This window comes from Pelophylax lessonae (assembly GCF_965119305.1).
Source record: "Pelophylax lessonae genome assembly, chromosome: 13".
Classification (NCBI taxonomy): domain Eukaryota; kingdom Metazoa; phylum Chordata; class Amphibia; order Anura; family Ranidae; genus Pelophylax; species Pelophylax lessonae.
Window position 1 is genome coordinate 116954780 of NC_138780.1, and position 19420 is coordinate 116974199.

The following is a 19420-nucleotide window of genomic DNA, read 5'->3' on the forward strand; positions in this document are numbered from 1 at the left end:
CCATTCTTCTAGGAGTGCATTTGTGAGGTTAGGCACTGATGTTGAACGAGAAGGCCTGGCTCGCCAATTCAACCCAAAGGTGTTCTTTCTGGTTGAGGTCAGGACTTTGCGCAGGCCTGTCAAGTTCCTCCACTTCAGACTCAGTCATCCATGTCTTTATGGACCTTTCTTTGTACACTGGTCCAAATCATTTGTTGGATGGGGATTATGGTGCTGGGTTGGGCTAGGCCCCTTAGTTCCAGTGCAGGGAACTCTTAGAGCCTCAGCATAACAAGACATTTCGGACAATTTCATGCTCCCAACTTTGTGGGAACAGTTTGGGGATGGCCCCTTTCTGTTCCAACATGACTGCGCACCAGTGCACAAAGCAAGGTCCATAAAGGCGTGGATGAGTGAGTTTGGGGAGGAGGAACTTGACTGGCCTGCACAGAGTCCTGATCTAAACCTACTGTAGTACATTCTATTGTACTAACAATCCAACAAGCAGCTCCGACCAGAGCTGACAATTTGAACAGGAAAAAAAAAAACGAATAGTGTGTACCAGGCTTTAGGTACAATCAAAGGTTCGATTTCGATCTTGGCGGCCTTTTCAGACTGATCGCTTCACACTCTTTCGTGTAGGCCAGTGGTTCTCCACTCCTGTCCTCAGGACCCACTAACAACCTAGGTTTGCAAGGTGATATCCTTTGCTGCTCAGTGATTGTAGTATTCTAGTCTGCATCTCCCCAAGGTGATACTTAAAATTTGGCCTGTTAGTCCCGAGGACAGGAGTTGAGAGCCACTGGTGTAGGCCTTTTTGTGCCAGGTGTAAAGTGCAAGGTTGCACTGGTTAAGACTCTCCAGGTCCTCAATCTGCCCTGAGACCCTCTTCTAAAAAATATATATAAAAGGAAATATAAATATTAAATGTAGATATAGTGTGTGAGTGGTAACACATAACAAACATGTAGGTTTTTTTCAAATTTTACTGCAGAAGTGGAAATACACTTTTTAAGTCAACAGTCTTGCATTGCTAACATATGTATCAAGACATACACACGTTGGGGGGTATTCATTAGGTAATGAAATTTCAGTTTTGGATTTTCAACTCCAACCTAAAACTGAAAGAACCAATATAGGGCATGTGGCAGATCTGTATTTATGGAAAATGGTTACATCCGGCTTGTTAAACCTCTTGTTAAATAAAAGAGCGCACACAATTCTCCTCCTACTAGAGCTTATTTTTCCATATTTAACTGTGCATTTTTCCTCTACTGCTGGCTTTCATACAAATCTGTGATGCACCGTTTTAGATGAAATGTTTTTTTTTTTTTTTTTTTTTGACTTGATAATCACTTAATAGTCTAAAAAATATGGCTGCTGGTGGTCAGATCCTGACAAAAATGGCCTCCTTAGACATTGGACACAGTGTCCATTCACTGCCATCATAACTAATTATCTTCTTATTCTAGTAAAGCCTTTCAAACCATTGATTTGCATGCATTTCCCCTACTGTAAATTACATCGGCCCACACAAGAGCAGATTAAGTACTTTCGTCCATGATTATGTTTTGAGTGGAAAGCTTGTAGAGTTGAAAGATCTACTTTGTGATAACCAAGCAGGAATGCCTGGCTCACAATAGTCTTATGATCCCGAAATACAAATGGTGTGTGCCAAGAAATGCTACAGATTATTTAAATTTGATGCACAGAGCGGAAAAAAAAATAACATTTGTGTCCTTGGAACATAACAAAAAGCCTTTTAAAAAAAAATGTTTCCCTGAAAGTTGCCGCAAACCTTTAAAAAAAAAAAAAAAAAAAAGGAGATCTCAGTCTGACCAGGACACCTGTTTGTATGCTCCCTGTTTTTTAATACTAATCAGATATATGTGCTGTAAAACTGTGCAGATTACTGTTGAAGGCCACATTACAGTGCATCCGGTAAGTATTCACCGTGCTTCACGCTTTTCACATTTTGTTATGTTACAGCCTTAATCCAAAATGGATTAAATTCATTATTTTTCTCAAAATTCTACAAACAATACCCCATAAGGACAACGTGAAAAGTTTGTTTGAAATAATTTGCAAATTTGTTTTTTATTTTTAATAATCACATGTACATAAGTATTTTTATAGCCTTTGCCATGACACTCAAAATTGTGCTCAGGTGTATCCTTTTTCCACTGAACGTCCTTTGAGATGTTTCTACAATGGGATTGGAGTCCACATGTGGTACATTTAAGCCTAGTACACACGCAACGAATTTCTGCCGACCGGTCGTCCATCTTTTGTCCAGGGTGGTGTTTTGTTGGAATATGCCTAGACTGCACACGAATTTTCCCGCCCGACAAAATTCTACTTCAGAAGTGATGTCATGTGTTGGTTTGCTTTCTTTGTGTTCTTTCTTCTCTGAGCATGCCCAGTCTTGCTCATAAGATTTTTCCCTGTCAATCTGTACTGACTGCACGAAAATCGGCCGTGTTTTGACGGAGGACAAAAATTTTATAGCCTGCACACCAGATTTTTTTTGGCCGAAAAGTCGGAGTCGGTTGTCGGAAGCATCATACTAACAAGCCGAAAATCGGCAGATCGGTCGTCGGACGAAAATTCCCGGCCGAATTTCGACTCGTGTGTACGGGCCTTAAGTTCATTGGCCATGATTTGGAAAGGCACACACCTGTCTATGGCCCCACAGTTAACAGTGCATGTCAGAGCACAAACCAAGGCATGAAGTCCAAGGAATTGTCTGCAGGATTGTATTGAGGCACAGATCTCAGGAAGGGTACAGAAACCATGTCTGCAGCATTTAAGTTCCCAATGAGCACAGTGGCCTCCATCACCCATAAATGGAAGAAGTTTGCAACCAACTGGACTCTTCCTAGAGTGGGCTGCCTGGCCAAACTGAGCAATTGGGGGAGAAGGACCTTAGTCAGGGAGGTGACCAAAAACCCGATAGCCACTCTGACAGAGCTCCATCCTTTGTGGATAAAGGAGAACCTTCCAGAAGAACAACCATCTCGGCAGCACTGCACCAATTAAGTCTGTATGATAGTGGCCAGACGGAAGCCACTTCTCAGTAAAGGCACATTAAAGCACGCCTGGAGTTTGCCAAAAGACATCTCAAGGACTCTTAGACCATGAGAAACAAGTCTCTGGTCTGACACAAAGGTTGAACTATTTGGCCTGAATGGCAAGCTTCATGTCTGGAGGAAACCAGGCACCGCTCATCACGTGGCCAATATCATCCCTACAGTGAAGCATGGTGGAGGCAGCAGCATGCTGTGGGGATGTTTTTCAGTGGCAGGAACTGGGAGACTAGTCAGGATCAAGGGAAAGCTAATTGCAGTATTGTACAGAGACATCCTTGATTAAAGCCTGCTCCAGAGCACTCTGGACCTCAATTGGGAGAAGGTTCATCTTCCAATAGAACAGCGACCCTAAGCACACAGCCAAGATAACAAAGGAGGGTCTACGGTATAACTGTGAATCTCCTTGAGTGGCCCAGCCAGAGCATAGACCTGAACCTGATTGAACATCTCTGAAGAGATCTGAAAATGGCTGTGCACCGACTCTCCCCATCCAACCTGAAGGGGCTTGAGAGGTCCTGCAAAGAATGGGAGAAACTTCCCAAAAATAGGTGTTCCAAGCTAGTAGCATCATACTCAAAGACTTAAGGCTGTGAGCAAGTATTGAGCAAAGGCTGTGAATACTTATGTAACAGACAAAAAAACAACAAAAAAAAATCCACACATAATATGTGAAAAAATCACCAGAATATGGGCGCTGATCCTCGTTACAGTCCCTGCTTGCTGCGGTGTGTGTGTATGACACTTCCTGGTCATTGCAGGTCCTCCTGTATTCCACTGTGTGGCGGATTCAATGACAAACACTGCTGCAAAGTAGGAGACAAACAGCGCACGCTATAACACACAATACACCACTTGATAATTGCACTCGCATTTATCCTCTCAAGGACAGGCACATCTGCAGTAGCCTTCTCCTCCTCTCCCTCCTGGGTGGCCTCCGGTCTGTCCTGCAGCCTGCTATGAGCTCGGAACACCGCACCAGCCTGCTGTTCTGTCCGCTTCCTACTCCTGTCTCCCCACCGAGTGTGTGCGTGCAGACCGTAGTGCGCCTGCGCACCGTTCCGCCGTCTGTCACAGCTGCACTTGCGTGCCCAAGCCTTGGCCGAGGCTGCGCTCGGTAATACACGGATGTGTGAAGGGGTATAGAGGGATACAGCTCCGCAGTGTAGTTGCTATGACTACGTGTTTCAGAGGCAGAGCCTTCTTCAGGGACCTGAAGGAGGCTCCGCCTCCGAAACGCTTAATCATAGCAACTTCACTGCGGAGCTGTATCCCTCTATACCCCTTCACACATCCGTACATGTCATTTTTATTTATTTTTTAAAATACGTTTTCAAAGATTTCAAACAAACTTCTTTCACGTTGTCATTATGGGGTATTGTTTGTAGAATTTTGAGGAAAATAAGGAATTTAATTCATTTTGAAATAAGGCTATACCTTAACAAAATGTGGAAATAGTGAAGCACTGTGAATACTTTCCGGATGCACTGTATATGTGAGAAATCAACTGGCACATGCAGATCAGGTCAGGATGACAAGAATTACCTCCCCTTATCAATATCCAAATTGTTGAAAAACTGAGCCACAGAGTTGGGTTGAGTTGAGTGGTCAAAGATTGCTCAGCTCTTACAAACTTTGCAGTAAATGAATACAATTCAGACCCAACCCATACCACTAGGAGCAATACTGTCATTTTAAAAAAAAAAACAAATTTATAGGAAAAAATTGTCAAGATATATGGCACCAAATTAGAACCAATATATTTTGATTATTTTTTTAAGAATAAAAAGTCTCCCTTAAAGAATCAGTATGATGCTTTGTGTGCTAGTTTCTGAGCGTAATATGTCTCCATAGCATGGTTTACATGAGCCACAGATCATATAGTCCAATGGTAAAGGTTCTTCACTTGTGGCAATATTTCTGACTCTTCAAAAAAATGGGGGAGGGAGTATTGTCATAAATGTCAGAAACTCATACCGGCGCAGTGCCCACACATGGCCTCAAAGGCTGCACATGGAGCTTAAAACAAATAGTAACCACAAGCAGTATAGAATGGTAGGAAGAAGCCTTCAACAATATTGGAGTGCATACCAGAAAAATCTTATTGGTAGTGCTGTGCACATACCAATGTGTAAAAAAATAAATAAATGTGTAAATCAAAATTCTTTATTAGGTATGTACAGTATACTGTCCAAAAATATATAAAAAGCTTTAATGTGTGCGTATAAAGCCCTCGCACACCATATTTCATGCATATATGATATGAATTGGCTTTGTCACACCAGTTTGTATAGGAGTAAGCTTGGTAGTTAGAAAAACCATTAAGGTGTTGTGTTTTCTGTCTTTACGAGATTAAGCAGTTGCCTGCTGATAGCTCTGCCTCGTAAATTCCCCCCTTCCTCATCCCTCTCCCACCACCCAAGCCTTGCCCATTCTGCAATAGCATTGTGCTTGTTGCTTTATTATGAGTTGTTTGTAATATGATTTTCTTTTCATAGAAAAGATTCTAAGGTTGAATTGGTTTAGTGGCCTTTTATTTCTTGGATTATTGTAATTAGACATATGCCGGTTTTCGGTAATTCGATATATCGCGGTATTGCATAGCCACGGTATTGTTATTGTGGCATTTTTAAAATACCGAGTTCCTCTGTCAAGTCTGCCTGACTTGTGAATTGATACATTTCAGTGAGCTGGATGACTCATTCACTCACACAGCTAATGCCTATCAGCAAAGTCTCCCAGTAACTATAAACAAAAATGATTACATTGTATTTTTTCCTTCCCTCTGCCAGGGAGAAAGGAAGTTTAACCTCTTAAAGACTGGATCTTTTTCTGACACTTGTTGGTTGCAAGTTAAAATCAGTTTTTTTTTGCTAGAAAAGTACTTAGAACCCCCAAACATTTTATATATTTTTTTAGCAGAGACCCTACAGAAAAAAATGGCGATTGTTGTAATATTTTATGGCACACTGTATTTGCGCAGCAGTCTTTCAAACGCAATTAATAGACTTTAATGAATAAAAAAAAAACTTAACAGTAAAGTTATCCCAATTTTTTTTTTGTTACACAGAGAATCGTGATCTTTATTCCAAGCTAAAAAATCGTGATTCTCATTTTGGCCAGAATCGTGCAGCTCTAATATATATATATATATATATACACACACACACACACGCATAGCAGCCCACATTACATTATTATATAGCCATCAAGCAGTGTCTGGCCTACCTGGTGATGATTGGTCCTGGCGCTCTGATCCGATGGCCTGGTCTTTAAAGGGGCAAATCCTTGCGATCCAGAAGTGGTTAAACCTGCAGGAGGACCGGTGTTTTTATCTATTAATGACTTTACTATTGCTTTAGGCCTGGTTCACATGTATGCGGGTTGGTGGTTCACATGTATGCGGGTTGGCGGTTCACATGTATGCGGGTTGGCAGCCCACATTTGCACAGGCATAGCAGCCCATTGATGTGAATGGGCTTGAGCTGCTATGCCTGCGTTTTCAGCTGAAAAAAGGTGCATGCAGCATTTAAAAAAATGCAGTGGCCATGAAATCCATCCTTCTTTTGCACCATGCGACTTACCTGCCGTTGCTGCACACGCAAACTGTTTTTAAATGCTGTGCCCACGTATACAAAAAATGCAGAAAGCTTGCCAGAGCAGGAACTGCAGGTTAGTCGCATGGTGCAAAAGCAGGATGGATTTCAAGGCCACTGAATTTTAAAAAAATGCTGCATGCACCTTTTTTCTGCGGAAAATGAGGGCATAGCAGCCCGTTCAAATCAATGGGCTGCTATGCCTGTGCAAATGTGGGCCGCCAACCCGCATACATGTGAACCGCCAACCCGCATACATGTGAACCGCCAACCCGCATACATGCGAACCAGGCCTAAAGCAATAGTAAAGTAATTTATAAACAACACCTCCTTCAGGTTTAACCACATCTTGACCACAAGGATTTGCCCTCTTAATGACCAGGCCATCGGATCAGAGCCGAGCGCCAGGACCAGTTATCACCAGTTAGGCCAGACACTGCTTGATGACCTATTTTAGGCCTGGTTCACAGAGTCTGTACTGACTGACTATATAATAATGTGCATAAGTGAACCAAAGCCCCTAAATTAAGCAATGAAATTGAAGTGAGGTGGAAATTTAATAATTTAAATTTAATAATAGAATACCGTGATAATACCGTATACCGTGGCAAAACCTTAATCAATTAATCGCAGCATGAATATCTGATACCGTCACAAGCCTAATTGTAATATTTGGTATCTGAGAAGGGCAAACCAAAGGGAAAAAACAGCGGACCTAAAATCAGATCATAGACTTTACGTGTCCTTCTTCTTCTTTTCTCCTCCCAAATTTAAAGCGTTTTGTTACCCTAAAAGAAAAAAAAATAGATCCTGTCCCCTTAAAGCATGTTATACAGCACAGTGCTTGTACTGTGTAATTCCCCCCCCCCCCCCCGTATCACCTAAAAAGCCTGGCTGATCCTGCCTGTTTCTACCCTCCCTTCTGTACACTGACCATGGTATTTCATGGCTGCTGAGCCCTGACACCGTGGTCTGTGTACATGTCTCCATCATCCGCTGCTATCTGCAGCTCTCCTGTCTCCCTCTGTCCTCCTCTCTCCTCCCTGCCAGCTCTCACTAGCGCCACTCTGCTCCCCTTCCAGTTGCTACAAAACTGTTATCTTTTCACCATCCCCTCTGTTGGATTACAACCTGTATCCTAGTTCCTGTGCTTTGTTTAAAAAGCAAACTGATTTCTACCTGTTTTTACAGCTCCTATCGGCGCTCACGTGACTCCCTGCTCTCTCCTCCTTTCCTCCCTGCTTCACTGGCTGACGTCTCGGTGTCTCAGAGTCACGTGAGCACTGTGACTAACAGTTAGAAAAACCACTTTAAATCTTTATTAGGAGAAGAGGGGCAGTGATGTTACATCCTTCAATAAGGCTTTATCTGAATGATGGCAGTGCCATGTGACCCCCTGTGGGTTGGTGTACAGAGGGGAAGCTGCTTGGCACAGGACCCAGAAGATCCGGGCTATCACTGACTCTTACCTTCCCCAGAGGTCCTTCAGATAGGAGATATGCATACTTGCATTAGTCCACGCTGGACTAGCGTAAGGACAATATAGCTGGTATTGATTGTGGGTCTGTATGTTTCTCCATGTGTGAGAAGTGGCCTTTTAATATAGCTAGCATGTTATCTGTTCATAAACACACAAAAAATAGTCATCAGAGATCCTTTGTGCTTTTTGGAAGATATATATATTTTTTTTTTTTTTGTGCAATAAAAAGGAAAAAAAAAAGTTTATCGCTGATAAAGATGTTGCCACCGATTTGCATTGGCTGAATGCTGGGAGTTAATATGTTAATGACAAAAGCTGTAACAAGTTTGTGAACAGTCCTTATCAGTACCACGTCCATATATTGTTTACATGTTACAAGATCTGGATATACTTGAAGATTGGACTACAATCAGAAAGGTAAGGTTTTCTGAGATATTGTTGTTTGCTCTTTTCTGAAAGATTTCTATTAAGTCATTCTTATTGTTACATAGGCAATGGCAACACTGGGTCCTCATCGTGTAAAGCCAGAAGGTAAGAGTTGTTATTAGTAGAAATTTTCTTTTATAGTCAGTGTGCTCCTAACAGCTTTATGTACAGGACTTTGTTTTCCTACATTTAAAACGCTCATCAAACGCAGACCAGCATTTTCCCAATAATTTCTTTGTAGTAGTGTAAATGACAGTTAAAAGGCTGTGTTTGACTAGCTTTGCATTGTGTTGCATTTCCTCAGATGCAGCAAGTCCTATTAAAGCAGGCAGAATCGCATGGCACTGTACAGCCGTGCACGCCTCACGCTGCTGTACAGTGACACGAATGAAGTGTTTTTTTTTGTGCACTTCAAATAAAGTTTATACAAAAACAAACAAAAGAGAGCAGTGTGATGCGCTGAATCACTCACTACACTGCCCCCTACCGCAGTCGGTCTTCATGCACTGTGAGCATTTTATTGTAGAAGAGACCTACAATGTCTCCTCTGCAATAAAACTCCCCTACCTGCCTGCTTACAACAATCCCCAGACTGTAAACTGAGCTAATTGGCTTACAGTGGCCGGGCACATCCTGTGTGCCAGGATGACCAGCGCATGTGCAGGAGTGAAGACGTCCTACGTCAGCCAATGAAGATTGCCAAAACCTGTAACACAGGAGAAGATTCCGGCAAGGGAACTTTGGGAATCTGATGTATTTAGACCTTTTTTTAGTTCAGCTTCCAGATTTGGTTTGTAGACAAGCCTGTAAATGTTCACTTCAAAGTTATTGTAAAGTCTAGTTTTTTTTTTTTTTCTTCTATTAAAATAACAAACATGTTAAACTTACCTGCCCTGTGTAATGGTTTTGCACAGAGCAGCCCCGATCCTCCTCTTCTCGGGTCCCTCTTTTGTGCTCCTGGCCCCCCTCACCTCCTGTTGAGTGCCCCCACAGCAAGCAGCTTGCTACGGGGGCACCTGAGCCGAGCTCCAGCTCCGTGTATCCATTCAGACATGGAGCTGCCATTCGGCCCCACCCCCTGATTGGCTAACTGACTTTGATTGAAAGCATTGGGGGCCAGTGGCGCCGGTGCTATGTCTCAGCCAATCAGGAGAGAGTGCCCTGGACGGCTGAGGCACTGGTGGACATCGCTGGATAGAGTTGGACCTCAGGTAAGTATTAGGGGGGCTGCTGCACACAGAAGGCTTTTTATCCTAATGCATAGAATGCATTAAGATAAAGAACCTTCTGACATTTTTCAATGCCTTTTTAAGAATGGAGCTTGGTTTTAATTAGAGCTACCATGCATGCTCAGGCATTTACTTTGAGGGCCTGTTTGCAGTCGAGAACAGTGTGTAAAGATGTGTGTTGGGGGGCGGTTTATGTGAAGTGCACAGTGCGATGCTTCATTTATGTCCCTGCACTGCAGGGTGAACTTGTTGCATAATATCGCACAGCTCTGGAACGCAGATAAATGCCCTATTCTGGTCTGAACATGACGTACAGAAAACTATTATCTGTGTGTCATTGCAGCTACCTGCTCTTATCCATATGGAAAAACACCAGTTACTGCACATAGTGTGAATGTGCCTACAATTCTGTCCAGTAAGAGTTGGTTTGGTCACTAAGGCGCTGTTATTGAAAAGGGGCATTGCAGTTGGGTGAGGCTCGGTGTCACTGTAACACTGAATACAACTTGAGGGCTGATTGTAAGAGGCTTTCTGCCAAGCAAAGGTAATAGCAAACACCGCTTTTACTTTAAATTCAGGATAACTGAAACTATTTGCCTTTTTTCACCTTTGGTACATGGTCCACTAAGACCGAAACCCACACAATACCAAATGCATTACAGCTGCCATATATGTTCTCTTTATTTACTCTCATGGTTGTGTTTCCTGCTCCTAGTATATGCCCAAAACTTAGTCTTACATAACCACTTGAGCTGTCACATCTCTATACCCCCTTTTTTTTTTTTTTTTTTTTTCTTTTTTCCTTTATATATATATATATATATATACATACATACACACACACACACACACACACACACACACACACACACACACACACACACACACACACACACACACACACACACACACACACACACACACACACACACACACACACACACACACACACACACACAAGGCTCTCTTGGCAATATTGTCTTTGCATAAAAATGTTCAATCTGTATACAAAACCAAATTGCTGTTTATTTAATAAGCTTGATCAGTGTTGGTTTTAGAAAATTTTGCACAGGATTAAAGTAAATCTCTATGTATACATTTGTACTGTGTGGATTGAGCAAAAACAAAAGTCCTTAGAGCTATGTTCTCTTCTGAATCAATTTTTAATGGGCTATAGTCGAAAGAAAGAAAAAAAACATTGTGGCCACTAAATGGCATTAGGAAGTACATGAAATGCATATGTCTTTGTAACATCTAGAGAGAATGAGGCCAAATGAATGTAATCAATGGCTTAAAGAACTTTTTTTTTTTTTTTTTTTGGCCAGTTTGCACAGAATAAATGTACAAGCAGACATGCTAGATGAATGACGTGACTATGCAACTTTTTTTATTTTTGAGCATCTACATTTTCAGAGTTTTTTTTGCATGTATTTGCGTGTATTTTCGCGCATATGCATTCGTGAAAATTTATTCTCGCGTTCTTGTTCTGCACAGTATGTAGATGGGCATGTGTTGGAGCTGGAGAGAGTCCAGAGAAGGGCAACTAAACTGATTAGGGGTTTGGAGGATCTTTTATTATGAAGAGCGTCTGCAATCGCTTGATTTATTCTCCCTGGAGAAGACGCCTGAGGGGGGACATGATAGCAATTTATAAATATCTCAATGGGGATCTCAGCTTAGAAAAAAAGGTGTTCAGTCGAAGGGATTGCATGAGGACTCGAGGGCATACAATGCGATTTAGAGGAGAAGCGTTTTAACCTCAGGCAACGTGGGGGGTTCTTTACTGTTAGGGCTACAAGATTGTGGAATTCTCTACCACAAGAGGTGGTTTCTGCGGGAAGTATGGTGGATCTCAAGGATCAGAACATTCAGGGCTATGTTCGATGATTACAGCCACACACACCTACACAGGTTGAACTGGATGGACTATTGTCTTTATTCAACCTCACCTACTATGTAACTATGTAACTGTCATGTTATAGCATAAATAAAAATTTTCATCCAATTTGTCCTCTTTATTATGATACTAAAATCTAATTTTAGTACAAAACATGGTGGGGGTCAGAGACTTTAAGCATTAGTGGTTTCAAATATAAAAAAAAAAAATAAAAAAAAAAAAAGCAATATGGCTAAAGGGAGGAAAAAATGGGGTTTACTAGTGCCACATTTTGTTTCTTGTGTTGTTTTTTTTTTTTTTTTTTTTGCGAGGTTGTTTTAACAGACTTAATGCAGATCAAAGGACATCCTTTTGATCTGCTATGTAAGAACTGTAGAGCGTGGAAAATGTATATATAATTGCTACATTGGAACTCTTGACACTGCACATGATCTAGTGTAAAATTTATAAATCCGCAGCAATATCTGCATCTTTGATACTAAACAAGTCCCTGCTGGTCGTTTCCAGTGTAGTCAGGGAGCCGTAGGAGAGAAGGATGTACCACACATGCTCGGAGCATTTAGATGGTTTCTATGGGCGTGTGTGGCACACATTACTTTGTTTTTTTTTCCTTTTTAATCCAGCAAGTTAAAGGGGGAAAAAAAAAACTGACAACTCAGGTCGGAGCTTCTGTACAAACAAACCAATGTTAGTACAGCGATCTCCACTGCTGTGCTATTTTAGTTCTGACAGGGGCATAACCCCCCCCCCCCAGACCTTTTTCTGTCATGACCCTTTGACACAAGCCAGCCTGGCTGCCACACACAGGGGCCCGAATGTCGGCTGATGCCACCCGACATTCGGCTCGTGTGTACTAGGCTTAAGCCCAAACTCCATCCATTAGTACTTTGGTTTTATTCTGTGTTTGTAGTAGGGAGAGTCTTGGTGAAATTTTATAAGAAAGGAAGTGAGGGGAAATCCAAATTGTCACTAAAACAGAAACTGATAGAAAATCTCTTGTTTGTCAATTTTATCATGTTTTTAGTTACAGTAAAAATGGAAAAACATCAGCATGCGGCAAGATCGGAGGATGGGAGGCTGCATTATGATGGAGAGTGGTACGGAAGAGGGCAGACGATCTGTATAGACAAGAAAGACGAGTACCCAACCAGGTAAGTATTTTGCTGAGTTCTAAAGCCCGGTACACACTATGAGAAAATCAGGTGAACGATCGGCCAGTTTCCCTCAATGTTTCACCACAAGTCAGAACCGAGGATAGAAATAATGTATGAAAATTCTCATAGGACAAAGGCTTTTTTTTATTGTTTCTGATCATGCGCAGTCTTTCGTACCTGATATTTCTCATACGAAAATTGTATGAAAACCGTACACATTAAACTAAAATTGTTCGCTCTGTTCCTATATGAGAAAATGGTTGGCGTTTTTTGAAAATTTTCGGTCAGAATCGTCCGTTGAAAGTTGTGTACACACTATCAGAAAATCGTATGATCGTTCTGTGGACGACAATGTTTGCCCCATTTTCATATAGTGTGTGTAGGGGCCATTAAGGTCACGGACTTTTGACAGAAATAACTTAATCGGCTGAACAAAGTGTCTTATGTGCAGTGTTGTATATATTATACTTGGGTCTCTTAATGAAAATGTATTACTGCTGAGAAGGTATGTGTAAAGCCTACTCCTTGACCACTTTATAATCGCTACTTCAGCGCTCTCTTGTCACTCCTTTCTTTATTGCAGTCACAATTAAAATACTTGGTGTCAGATCTCTGGCACATGAGTGCTGGAGCCTAATCACTTACTATTAGGACAGTTCGCATGTGTATTTGATCCATGTATTTAGCCATTTACCTAAACTTCAGCTTTGAAGCCCAAGTTTAGCTAAAAGTAAAAACTACAGTCAGTTAGTATGATATGTCCCTTGTGTAGATTCTTCTTTTAGTAGAAATCTTCCTCTTATCTTTCCTTCCCTTCCTTAATTTAGCCAAGTGGCTGTCAAGAGCTCCTGAAATGTATTAACTTCTGCCACACCGGAAAATTGCGGGTGTGGGAGGTGGGACATAGGAAGATGTCTACTGGAAGAAGAAGCAACACAAGGGACAAATCATACGAACTGAATGTTCCTTGCACTTTTTATTTTTTTTTTTTTTTTTTTAGCTAAACTTGGGCTTTAGACCGCATTCACACTGCCGCGACCATAAGTTGCCCCATGTCGGAGCGACTTTTTACAGCGATTTTTTTCAGCGACTTTACTGCGACTTCAGCGCGACTTCTGAATTATTTAAAGCGACTTATATGATGGACGACTTTTGTATTTGGCCAATCAGAATATGATGTGTTGTGACCAAATTCCCCTTTTCTGTTTTTTTTTTTTTTTTACTCAATTTCTTCATTGCCCACCAGTGCCACGTATTGGTGTCCACCAGTGCCACGTATTGGTGTCCACCAGTGCCACGTATTGGTGTCCACCAGTGCCACGTATTGGTGTCCACCAGTGCCACGTATTGGTGTCCACCAGTGCCACGTACCAGTGCCACGTATCAGTGTCCACCAGTGCCACGTATCAGTGTCCACCAGTGCCACGTATCAGTGTCCACCAGTGCCACGTATCAGTGCCACGAATCGGTGTCCACCAGTGCCACAAATCGGTGTCCACCAGTGCCACGAATCGGTGTCCACCAGTGCCACGAATCGGTGTCCACCAGTGCCACGAATCGGTGTCCACCAGTGCCACGAATCGGTGTCCACCAGTGCCACGAATCGGTGTCCACCAGTGCCACGAATCGGTGTCCACCAGTGCCACGAATCGGTGTCCACCAGTGCCACGAATCGGTGTCCACCAGTGCCACGAATCGGTGTCCACCAGTGCCACGAATCGGTGTCCACCAGTGCCACGAATCGGTGTCCACCAGTGCCACGAATCGGTGTCCACCAGTGCCACGAATCGGTGTCAACCAGTGCCACGAATCGGTGTCAACCAGTGCCACGAATCGGTGTCCACCAGTGCCACGAATCGGTGTCCACCAGTGCCACGTATCGGTGTCCACCAGTGCCACGTATCGGTGTCCACCAGTGCCACGTATCGGTGTCCACCAGTGCCACGTATTGGTGTCCACCAGTGCCACGTATCAGTGTCCACCAGTGCCACGAATCGGTGTCCACCAGTGCCACGAATCGGTGTCCACCAGTGCCACTCACACAGACCAGGCAGAGATAATGGTATATAGGAACTGTAGGCATGGCTGCAATGTGGGGAATGCCTGGCTTAATTTTCCTTCTTCTTCCTGGAAAGTCGGATCACAGTCGCTTGACAAAAGATAAGGATCCGACTTGGAGGCGACTCCCATTGAAGTCTATTGGCACAAGTCGGATACAAGTCGCCTCAAAGTAGTACAGGACCCTTTTCTGAAGTCGGAGCGACTTCAGTAGTGCATATTAAGACAGCTCTCGTTCATTTACATTGCATTTGTTATGACAAGCGACTTGAGGGCACACAAGTCGCCTGACAAGTCATGCTAGTGTGAATGGAGTCTTAAAGTGTTTGTTACCCCAACATTTCATATTCCTGCAGTGCCACAGTGTACTTGTATGAAAAAAGTATCCTGTTCTCTTTGTATTGCTTCATTTGTGTGAAATCCCAGGTGTTCCTGCCAGTCCCTCTGCTTGCCTAATAAAACCTGACCACATTAGGCAGGAAAACACACTGTAGTCAGTTCTCTAGCTCTAATGATAAGAATTTTCCTGACACGCTCCCCTGCACAGCCTTTCACTAGGAAACTCTGTGTGCTGCTGCTTCTCCGTCTCCAGCACTTGTGCAGCTGAGAACAGAGGGAATGTGATCATTTATAAAAAGGGGAAAAAAGGTATGTATAATGTTTTTGTTTTTATATCTATACACAAATGCTTTGTCTTTCTTTTCTATTTTAAACTGAAAGGATTGTTTTACAATCCCTTTAAATAAACACTAGTTTATATACGCATTATAAATTGTTGGTGTTGCTTCTAAAACTTTTTATTTTACTTTGCAGTGCCGTCATCACAACTATAAATAGCGATGAGGTTTGGTTTAAGAGACAAGATGGCAGCAAATCCAAACTTTACATTTCTCAGCTTCAAAAAGGGAAATATAGCATCAAGCACATCTGACTACCTGAATACATTGGAATCAATGCAAGACCTTTTGGGGATCAAAACTGTGCCAAGTCATGGGAAGTCTCTTGACCTGCTCTTATGACTATTCATTTCAAGTATTATCAGGAATGTGTATGTGAGCATGTAGTGTATGATTTCACGACTGTGAGAATCTGTTCGTACAGTATTGTGTATACAATCTCAAGATAATCATTTATGGGTAATTATTCATGCATATCATGGGTACAATGTCTGAAATACCTCCTGGCCTCGATGTGCAATGTACATTTTACAGACTAGTCTGCATAAGGATGTCTAAAGGTACTCCTAGATGTTACATGCCATGGTGTAATACTAAGCACTTCAGCTCTCGTGTGTGTGTTTTTTTTTTTTTTTTTGGATGCAGGATCATCACCAATGGTTGCAACCTCTGGTCACTATGCTGGAAGAAAAGTTGGTTGGTCAGAGAGCCAGACTGGACATTTATTGGCCAGTTTTCTAATCCAAGAATTGATAATCTTGGTATGAAGGTTTAGTCGGTGTATGGATTCTAAGATATCTTCTGAAAGACTAAAAGAATGGCATAGGAATGTCTTTAGGTCATTTCTTAATGAATGCCTTACAGCTGTGGATATATGGGTAAACTGACTTTTTTTTTTTTTTTTTTTTTTGTGAATTTTTGGCTTCCTGCAGAAACTGCATTCAGCTGATCAAACTAGTAGAAGCTGTCCATATTGACATTTATTGTCACACTGACTAATGAAGAAATGTGCTGTAATATTCAGTTTTTAAACAAAATGAATACGCTTTTTTTAAATTTCTTTACATATGCACTCAACACTGTTATGGCTGTATAAAGGGTCGGTAAACCTAAGTTACAACTCTGTATTAACAAGTGATTAATATTTACAAATGTGTATTAAAAAGGTTCTGCAGCTTATCAGAACACAATTTTACTTCAGAGCCTTATTCCTTCACAGGACTGACAGCTTGCCCGGTTTTCCTCTTGATAGATTGCAGGGAGCTTTACAGGTAAACGGTGTGTACATTTCATTAACACAATGGCCGATACCTCCTATTGTGAATGAGTGTTATACTTTAGGTTTACAGATTCTTTATTTCAGCACAATTATCTGAGTAATATAGCTGTAAAATCTCTAAACAAATCGTGAAATTCTTTAAACGGAACTTTATTGTGACCTTTATATTTACCTTGAGATATATAATTTTTTTTAACCATAAACCGTGTATGCCAACATGTCTGTCAATGAAATATTGATTTTAATTTGATGTGCTAGAGACACTGTTGGATTGCAACTAAACTTTTTTTATTTATCAGTCTGTGTTGCAGACACTCCAGTCTAAAGCATTTTCTCTTTCATTTGACGGACACAGTGCTCCATAAATCATGACTAGTGGGTTAAATTACCTCCTCCCAGGAGTAGGACTAGGCAGCACAAAAAGCACCTGGCCAACGTCCATGGGGCATCTTCAGCTGGTATATAACCCCCCTCTCTGCTCTTGGTAATCCGTTTTTAATCTGTCTAGTCAGGAGTAAGGACCCAGGCTCCTGGCTGGGATCTCTGCTCCTAGCAATTTTGTCCTTCCTTACATCTTTTTTGTTTTTCTCCTGGGAGATCTACAAACAATGTCCCAGTGAGCACGTGCAGACCGCTGGTTTCCAGGCCCGTGGACTTCTTTGGTAAGCATCAAGGAGATCTGCAAAATGTTTATTTTGGGGGCACTAACAAAGGGGGACAAAGCTTGTCCTTTTTGAGGTTTTTAAGGTCATGAGGCTCCTCGTGCAGATTTAATTCTTGATGTCTGAACTACCTAAAGTCCCCCCTATCCCTTTCCAGGGAATTGATTTACCTAGGTCTGATTTTATTTCTGACCAGGGTGGTCCTTCCTCTGCACAAACTTCAAGGGCCACAGGCTGTGGTTCACCGGCTACTGTCACACAGATGGTTCTCTCTCCCATTTTGCATACAGGTTCTGAGTCTGGTGGTATCCACCTTCAAGACAGTTCTGTTTGCGCACAATCTTGCATGCAGTTCCTTTAGCAGGTTCAGCTCCACAGAAGAATACCGAAGTTCGTGACGAGGTCACGGGGTCCTCTGATAGATGCTGCAGGCATCCGAGGGCCACGGTAAGGCCAGTATCGTCCTCGGCTATGACTTCTTCCGTAGTTCCTGCGAGGAATCAAGAGCAAGGATCTTCCAATCATCCTGGTGGCTGTAAAAATCCCTTGGGGGCTTCATCTCAGAGAAGACCACTTGTCCCAAGGGCTGATCTACCATTCTGCGTAGGTGCTGGTTTTAATGGCTTAGCTATTGAAAGCCAGTTACTGAGGGATAGGGGTCTGTCTCGCGTGAAGTAGAGGAAGTCGTCTTCCAGCAAGATTTACCATCGTACCTGGAGTGTACATGTCTTGGTGTGAGTCGATTGACGCTCATCCTTTCTGTGGCTTGGTTCTTAACCTTTTTTCAATGGGGTATTGTTCAGAAGTTGGCCTTGAGTACCATCAAGGGCCAGGTATCTGCCCTGGCTATCTTTCAGCAAGCCCTAGCCACGCTGTTTAGTTCGTACTTTCATTTAGGGGGTTCCACATGTGGCTCCACCTGTATGGTCCTTTTTGCCCCCTTTTGGATTTAAATTTAGTACTTTAGATTCTCCAGAAACCTCCATTTGAGAATTGTATTTGGGAAATTCCCTTGTCTATGTTAAGAAGGTGACATACTTGGTGGCTATTACCTTAGCCCGCCGGGTATCGGAATTGGCGGCATTATCCTGTTGCAGTCCCTATTTAGTGGTCCAAAGGGATAGAGTGGTTCTTTGTCCCTGTCCATCATTCCTGCCCAAAGTTGTCTCTGACTTCCATTTGAATGAGGACATTGTGTTGCCTTCCTTGTCCCAAGCCGGGTCATCCCAAGGAATTTGCTTTGCATAACTTGGATGTGGTTCGTGAGATTCAGGTGTATCTGGCAGCTACTTAGTCTTTTCAGAGGTCAGACTCGCTTTTTGTGGTTATGGACGGACCAAGAAAAGGGTTGGTTGCTTCTTCAGCTACCATCTCCAGATGGATCAGACAGACAGTGATTCAGGCTTATTCCATAAAAGGTCAGGTTCCACCTTTCCTTGTCACTGCGCATTTTCCTCGAGTGGTTGAGTGCTTCTTGGGTCTTCCGTCATCAGGCTTCAATATTGCAAGTTTTGGAAGAGGCCACTTGGTTGTCCGTGCATACCTTTACAAATTTCCATAAGGTAGATACTTTGGCATTTGGGGATGCTTCTTTTGGCTGCAAAGTTTTGCAGGCTGCTGTTTTAGAGGGGCTGTTCCCTCTTGAGGGGTGTTTTTTCTTTAACACTTTATTTTTCAGATGGGGCTCCTGTGTCCTGGTTAACCACTTAAGCCCCGGAGGATTTGGCTGCTAAACGACCAGAGGGCATTTTGCGATTCGGCACTGCGTGACTTTAACGGACAATTGCGCGGTCGTGCGACGCTGTACCGAAACGAATTTGGCGTCCTTTTTTTCCCACAAACAGAGCTTTCTTTTGGTGGTATTTGATCACCTGTGCGATTTTTTGATCACGCGCTA

The 19420-nt window shown here is 42.5% G+C and overlaps 1 protein-coding gene across 1 annotated transcript in view; it reads left to right on the forward strand.

Annotated features, from left to right (window-relative positions):
- The window catches only part of BRMS1L (BRMS1 like transcriptional repressor), an 87831-nt gene extending 71415 nt beyond the window's left edge, over positions 1–16416 (forward strand). The window contains exons 7-10 of the mRNA XM_082275618.1: positions 8494–8558; positions 8633–8672; positions 12718–12844; positions 15719–16416. Of these exons, the coding sequence (XP_082131744.1) occupies positions 8494–8558; positions 8633–8672; positions 12718–12844; positions 15719–15836 (350 nt within the window). The 3' untranslated portion in view covers positions 15837–16416. The remainder of the gene's footprint in view (positions 1–8493; positions 8559–8632; positions 8673–12717; positions 12845–15718) is intronic.
- The last annotated feature ends 3004 nt before the right edge of the window (positions 16417–19420 follow it).